General features: G+C 63.9%; 1 protein-coding gene across 1 annotated transcript in view; it reads right to left on the bottom strand.

Annotated features, from left to right (window-relative positions):
- Positions 1 to 1548: 1548 nt before the first annotated feature.
- The window catches only part of RGS12 (regulator of G protein signaling 12), an 82876-nt gene continuing 76842 nt past the window's right edge, over positions 1549 to 7582 (bottom strand). Inside the window, exons 12-15 of the mRNA XM_077750595.1 lie at positions 6159 to 6255; positions 4768 to 4847; positions 4270 to 4423; positions 1549 to 3166 (exon numbers count right to left, since the gene is read on the bottom strand). Of these exons, the coding sequence (XP_077606721.1) occupies positions 2670 to 3166; positions 4270 to 4423; positions 4768 to 4847; positions 6159 to 6255 (828 nt within the window). The 3' untranslated portion in view covers positions 1549 to 2669. The remainder of the gene's footprint in view (positions 3167 to 4269; positions 4424 to 4767; positions 4848 to 6158; positions 6256 to 7582) is intronic.

The following is a 7582-nucleotide window of genomic DNA, read 5'->3' as shown; positions in this document are numbered from 1 at the left end:
CCCACGTGCTCGAGCCCTGTTCCCTGGGGCTCCTCTGACCCCGTCCTTGCGAGTGGACCTCGGCCACGGGTCCAGCACCGCCCACGTGCTGGCTGGTGGGGGTGCCAGTCAGCGCTGACACGGCTCCCCTACTGGCTCTGACGCCCTCGCCAGAGTCATGTCGACAGACATGTCCTGCCGACTCGCAGGCAGGTCCCCCGTGGGGCGTGTCCCTCACCCCCCGCGAGTGTGCGCACACGGTACCTTCTCCCACCAGGGCAGAGACTGGCAACAGCGCGTGCACGGCCTCGAGGGCCCATGCCCGGAATCAGACCCCTGCTGCGACCCGAGGACACACTGCCCCCCCCACTGGTCCTCTGCAGGATGGGAAGCGCCCAGGGGCGCCCACGACCTCCCGGGGTGTCTTTGGGAATTAGGGTCAAAGCAGCCACAGGACTCATCCTCAGGCTGTGCCTACGGGAGGGGTGCTTTGCAGGGACTCAGTGCTCGGGCCACACGTCCTCTGACGGCCCCGGTGCACGGGCTCCGGGGATGGGGGGCCGGGGGGCGGGTGGTGCGGTCCTCAGAGGGACACCCCCCTTCCTCGGGGGCGCCAACCGGCCGGGCGGCCTGGATGTGGCGGCGAGCTGGGGAGCCCGAGGCCGCAGGGGCATCAGCACGCTGCTGCTCCCCACGCGGACGCCAGTGGCCACTGTGTTGCTAAGAGACACTTCATGGCAACGGTCAGAATCTGTGAGCGACTTTGGATGAAACTTGTCCTCTGAGCCCCAAGAAAATGCGGTGCTTCGTGAAAGATGCTCTTCACTCGCTTGATGGAGGAACCTCGGGGGTGGGTTTCCTCTCATGCGACGGGGAGGCGCCCGACACCGGGCTTGTGGCTCAGTGGTTCTCGGGTACAGAGAGCCCATGGAGAGCCTGATGGGGAGGCTGATGGGGGGCTGATGCGGAGGCTGTGATGGGGAGGCTGTGATGGGGAGCCTGATGGGGAGGCCCCCGAGAGGCCGGCCCTCCTCACGCCGGGTTAGCTGGAGTCGCACAGGAGGAAGCCAGAGGCGCTTCCCAGCAGAAAGGCTCACGGCCTCCAGGAAGGCACGGGCAGCGCTCACAGACCCTTCACCGCCCCTCGTCCCTGCGGCCAGAGACCCTCGCTCTCAGCAGCGCCAGGCACTGGGAAGGCCTGGCGGGGGACACGGCAGGTGTGACATCCCTGGGGGCCACGTCCAGGGAACGGAGGGCCCCTGGCCCGGGCACACTTCCTGAGCTGATGGCGTTCTGTTGGGAAACAGCCCGCAGCGGGGTGAGCGGTGTGGACCAGACGCCGCGGCGCAGCCTGGGAGCGCGCACCCCGCCCCTGCCTCGAGGAGCCCTCGTTCAAACTGCCCCCCTCGCCATGCTCACTGTTAAACGGCTGTGAATGTGGGTATACAGGAGGCGCTCAAGAGTATCTCTGGAGTGAGTGGCACATCTTTACGAACCGATATACTAAGGCAAACCCATTGAAAGTGGAAAGAAATTTTCAGAAGAGAAAGAAGAGAGCGTTAGGCAGAGTCCGATGACAGGGTGCAGAGTTTATTACTCCTGGAAAGGCAGCTGGGAAGAAGGAGCAGAGCAAGAGAGGCAGCCGCGCGCAGGCGTGCAGGGGCGCGGCGCAGGGAAAGCCCCGGCCTCTCCTGGCTGGGCGTCCGTGCGAAGTCCGTGCAACGACAGTGGACAGGTGCCCGGGGGGCCCTGCCCACGTGGCTCGCGTCCTCTGAAGCGCCCCGATATGTACAAGTCTACAGAACGCCCAGCGACAAAGCTCTCCCGGCCCCGGGTCCTGCGCACAGGTCGGGCGGCCGTCGGCCAGGGGCCCAAGCAAAGGTCACGTCACCCCCGACAGCCGGTGGCTGCGCAGCACGGAGCACACGGAGGAAGACAGCCACCAGCGGCCCCAGCACAGTGTCCACTGAAAAGGCTCCTCGTCTACAGCCCAGGGACAAGGGCCAGGGGCCAGGGGCCAGGGACGCACACGCACATGTCCTGACGCCGCTTCCGCGTGGGGGGAGCCGCTCCCGAGGGCCAGGAGCCCCGCCGCACACCGCACACGTGTGGCCTCCCCACGCCGCTCACCTCCGCGCCCACTCGTTCGGGCATCCGTCGGGAGGAACAGCTGTGCCTGTTCCAGGCCCGGGAGCCCCAGGCTCCTACCCCGCGGCCTCACGGAGTTGGGCGAGCGCACACGGCGCCCCCTGCGGAGGACCCGGATGCTCTTCGAGGCCACGTGGGGCTCGACCAGTGGCTCAAGACAATGGCTATTTGGTTTTCAGTCTCGAAAACAAATCGCTAAAAATGCACGTTTTAGGAAGAGCGCATATGTTTTCAGAAACTCCCCGGGCCCTGCTTAGAGGCAGGAGGGGGCCCAGCAGCCACCGCTCGGACGCGCCCCCTTTCCTGGGACATCACATGGCCCTGACCGCTTGCCCGGAGCCTCTCGGTGACCCGTCCTGGCCACACGCACATGCGCTCCTTTTAGGAAAGGCAGAGGGGGCCCACGGGACTGTGGCAGCAGAGGCCACGTGGGGCCGCCTCGCCAGGTACAGGTTTGCGGGTAGAGGGGGAGCGGCCGGGGCGGTTTCTGTTTTATCGGGAATTGAGTGGGCGACGGCGGGCGGGCGGCGGGTGACGGAGGGTCAGGGGTCTGCAGGGGGGTCAAACCTGGAGGTACCTGGTCTCGGAGGTCCGGCCGAGTCCTGCGGGGTGGGGGTGGGCGGCAGTAAAGTGCTGTTGGGGCTGCTGATGTCCCCCTCCCCCGTGAGAGTCAGGTCGGCCACGTGCTCGCCCTCCATGGTCTGGACGCCCCCGGCCTCGGCTTCCTGAGCGGGGGGCGAGGGGGTCTGGGGGGCACTGGCAGGCGGGCTGCCGGCCGAGCTGGGGCTCGTGCCCGGGCTCCCGTGGCAGTCTCGGACGGGCCCCCACAGCTCCTGAGCCCGGGGAGCCGTTTCCTTGCCGTTGGTGGTCAGGCTCCTCTTGCCGAGGCCCCCGGCCCCGGTGGGCGAGGAGGGCGCCAGCTCCATGGGGCCGGGAGGCAAACGCAGAAACTCGGGGAGCACCAGGTCCTCCTTCCTCAGCAGCCCGCGCTGGTCGTCTGCTCGGTTGCTCTGAGCTTTGGAAATGAGCTCGAAAAACTCTATTGGAAAAAAACAACAAACCCACATTGACCAAGGTTTAGGGAGGCTCAGAGCCAGGCACGCACAGCAAAAAGTTCACCGTCTGGAAGGCTCTGGTCGTGGGCTGTCCCACTGCCCTGAACTATAGGCCGCGGGCCGACCGGGCGCTGCCACCCGTTGCCATCCGCACCCTCAGAGCTGTGGGGGAGCCCCCTCCCCGAAAACTAAGTCGTGTGAGGTCTAGACTCAGACAGACTGTGCGGGCAGCTTTAGCGGTGGGTCTGCTGCCCATACTCTGACTATCCTCCTGACGGTTAGGGGGAGCCGCCCGGGGCACGAGCGAGCCCGCGGCCCCAAGAAGGGCAGCAAGAGAAAGCCGGGCCTCAAGGGGTCACCACCGCTGGCAGAAGGTGGTCCGTCTCCCACCTTCCTGGGGGCCGCGGCCGCCGGCCCTTTGCCTCTGGCCTCCTCGCTGCCTCCTCCCAGGCTCCGGCCCTCCCACCTGGACCGACTGCCAGCTGTCGCTGGAGTTCACAGTTCAAGGTAGACGAGTCTAAGACTCTGAACTTTCTCCAGCATGTAAATTACACTCTTAACTTTTGAATAACGACCAGGAGTTTAAAATCTCAAATCTNGCAGCGCTCCCCAGGTCAAACTTCTAGCACAGTAACAGCTGTTAGCTTTGATTCTGCTGTTACAAGCTTTCAGAAGAAAAAGAAGTTTCCGTAACAGATCCCCTGTCCTTGGGTCTTGGGCCACCCTTCCTCTCTCCCCTGCAGGCCCAGGGAGTGCAGGGCATCAGGCCCAACAGGCTTCCCCAGGGCTCTGGCCAGCAAGGTCAGTGAGCCCAGGGCCCTCCCCGCTGTCCCCGCCCCCCCGGCCCGGGCCCCCACGCTGCACCCCTCGAGGGCAGTGCCTGGCTCCTAACGGCCCGATGCCCAGTCTGAAAAGTGGGAAGAGTTACACCGAGAGTTGCGGCCCGACGCAGGGGTGAGGGGCCTTCTCAGTGTGGCCGGGGCAGCGTCCTTCTGATCTCACTAACTCGAGAAGGTTCTAACGGTTGCCCTGGAAAACTGGCATCGCATTCACTAGAAAATGCAGAAGTTTTAAAAAGTACACATACCCTCTGCTTCGTCCAAATTAATTTTCTGATATTTTTTTTTCCCAATCTTTGCAATAGATTCTTCTCTCTTTGAAAGCCGGGGATCCCTAGCATTTTTTCCATTTTCTCCTTTTATTTTAATAGAATTAGACTTGCCTAGTGTTCTCTCCTCTCCCTGCATTAGAAGGAAAGTCAGAGTACACACAAGCCGTCAGTTCGAGGCAGAGAGGGCCCCTGCGACACACCGCGTCGACACACGCTTCACGTGCCTTGTGGGAAAGGCGGTCGCAGTGATGACGATTACAAAAACACCCCACCCCCAACACAGGGGAACGGAGAGCCGGCGGCCCAGGGTTGGGGGGAGCCGGGCCCCTGCAGGGAAGCAGGGGTGCGGGGCCGGCCCGAGCAGAGAGCTGGTGGACACGGACGGGCGACAGGCAGAGGGGCGTGAGGGGCCTGGCCGGAGCCGCACCATCCAGGGTCGAGGAGACCTGGCGGGCAAGGCCAGGGGGGAATTACCGTAGCCGAGTGATTTCTGGAACTGGAATTTACTGCCGTGTTCTGTTTGCCTGGTACACTTTTCTGTTTGTCTGTGGAAACTGAACATAATGAGACAGGCTTTACAATTACGGCAAACTGCAAGTCCGCCCGAACGTTTAACTACAATCACATTTACACCGTTTTGAGAGAAGGCTGTAGAGAAGCCAAAGCTATTAGAGACGCCTCATTTGAGAGGCACATACAGGCCAGACCACTGGTTTGGAGACCACCCTGTCCCACCCACCACATCTGGGGCAGGGTGGTGTGAAGACGGTGTGCGGGGGTGGAGGGGGCAGGGGGCATGGCGCCTCCACCCTGCAGCTATGGGGACTTTGGGGATGTGGTGAAAGGAAAGCTCCTTTCAGGTACTCTTTGGTATGAAAATTCTCTAGAAAGCAGGAGATTCTCCCATTCATGGTGAGTTTTCAAATATGGCCCCTGCCCCAAGTCAGGGCTGGGCCGGGCTCTGGCGCCACCAGAGGTCCGAGGCCGCTGGCCCAGGAGCAGCTCGGGCAGTAGCCGCGCTCCCGCGTGCAGGCAGCTCCGCACACACCCTGGCGCACCTGCCCGGAGCGCCACCGTCATCCCACCCGCTCAGGCCCCAGAGAGAGGACGCGGCGTTCTCTAGCACGGGGGGGGGCAACGATCTCTCCTCAGCAGCAAGGGGGAAGAGGAGCAGGGGACGCTGCAGGCAGAGCGGCCACCCCAGGGGACAGAGACATGTGAGCCGAGCCATGGTTCAGAGCAGAACACGCCCCCGCCGGGCGGGAGCTGGTACAGGGAAGCTGCAGCCCTAAGTTGCATCCGGCAGCGCCCTGCAATTTATCTCATTGCCAGGGGACTCGGCAGACAGTTCCAGAAAGCCTTCTCCGGGAGGCGTGCTTCCTACTGTCCTCCCCTAGAGGGGGGCTGGGTGTCCTGAGGACAGCAGGGGCCCCTGAGGCATCAGGGCGAAGTGTGGGGGATGGACTGCTGACCCCGAGGGGGCAGCCGGCTGTGGGGACCCTGGCCTGCGTCCCTCGTGCACAGCACCTTGAGGCCTCTCAGAGGGGAGCACTCTCCGGCCGAAGGCTTGGACACGGGGCGTGGTGGAGCCTCGGAGCAATCCTGTGGGGGTCCCGGCAGGCCTGCTGCCCCCTCTGACAGCGGAGAGGACACCGTGGCCCCCGGTCCCGTGCCCTCCTGCCCGCGGTCAGGGCTGAACCAGGCTGGGGGCGAACGCCGCCACGGCAGGGGGCTGCAAGGCCCTGTGAGGCCCCGGATGACACCACCGGGTAGCAGGGCTGGGGGCTTTCGGGAGGCAGAGCGAAGGGGACCCCAGCAGGCTCAGGGGCCACCAGGGGAAGCCTCAGGGCCTCACCTGCACTTACCTTTTCCCCTGGAGGGCTCCTTTTCCTCCAAGATGACCCGCTGCCCGTCCAGGCTGGATATGGGGGCGCCGAGGTCCAGGGGCTCCTTCTCTCCACTCTAGAAGCAGAGATCGTGCGTGGAGTAACTCACCTGGGTCGGAAATTTCTGGAACAGCTGTGTGTGGTCCAGCTGCTGACAGATATATCCTGCCCCCCCAGGTCTTGTCACCTGGGCAGGGCTTCCTCAGGGCGCTCCGTAGGCACCCAGCCAACGCACAGGGGCCTGACCCGGGGCCGGCCACACGCTCCTGACATGGGTACCACGGATTCTGAGCGGCGGCCAGCCTTCAGGGACGCTGGCGGCCTGAGGGATGTGCGTGTGCAGGGCTGCCGGCCGGCACCTCATGGAACAAGACCAGAATGGGGTGAGGGGGAGCGCTCGCTGAACCCTGCGGACGCCTCAGTCCACAGACCCCACGTTTTAAACATGGCGTTGACTCTGCACACCGTTCCTCGCCTGGACGAGGTGAGCGTGAAAACCCGCCTCCCTGGCCCTCGGACGTGGCTGGAGGGCAGATGACGAGAGCAACCCGTCTCCTCTGCAGACAAGCAGGCAGAGGCGACGGTTCACGGAGCCACCCGAGGCCCTGGGGCGGCGCCTTGACCGTGGCCGTGGGGCCTGCCCTTCTCTCCTCGGGGAGGCCACCTGCTGTCCGGGCCACACCGCTATTCAAAGAAAGGGACTTGAACTTGCAGTGTGCCTTCCCGAGTTCCATCAGTCGAGAGAACAATAAAAGCGACCAGATGCCAGGCCAGAGCGACTGGCGCCAGACACGAGGAAATGGGCCGACGGCTGGCAGGTCTGTCCTGTCTCCACGTTCCCCGCCTGCGTGGGCCCCATTCACTGAAGACGCCACGTCTGTCACAACCCACGCCACAAGAATTCTCCGTGGCCGGAGCCCTGGGGCGGCCGACCCGCTCTTCCCATGAGGGTCTCGGTAGCCAGAAAGCAGCTCACCCAGTAACAAGCCCAGGAGACGTGCCCAAGACCAGCCCCCTCTATAGACAGGGCAGCTAAGGCAGAGAGCAGAGAAGCCCTGGCTCAGATCTCGGAGGAAGAGCGGGGAGGCTGGGTGGAGCCCAGGCTGCGTCCCTCTCTGTCCAGTGTGGTCCGGACTCTGACACGGGACTCAGGAAATGTAAACAAGAGGGCGCCTGAGGCCCTCAGCCAAAGGCGGGCAGCTGCTGGGGGTGTGGGACGTACCAGTGTCCCCGGCTCTCTGCCAGCTGATCCGATCTGCACACGGCGGGGACACTCCAGGGCTTTTTAGTTGTTTGGTCCTCATTTTGGTGTCCATGGACCCAAACTACATCTCAGCTATCACCCGGAGCCCGCCGGGAGCCGTGTAAATAAACAAGGGGCATTTCCGCTTATAGGACGCTTG

The sequence above is a fragment of the Crocuta crocuta genome, unplaced genomic scaffold, assembly GCF_008692635.1.
Source record: "Crocuta crocuta isolate KB4526 unplaced genomic scaffold, BGI_CrCroc_1.0 scaffold179, whole genome shotgun sequence".
NCBI lineage: Eukaryota > Metazoa > Chordata > Mammalia > Carnivora > Hyaenidae > Crocuta > Crocuta crocuta.
Note: the sequence above shows the minus strand (reverse complement) of the source record. Positions and strands in the feature narration are given on the sequence as shown.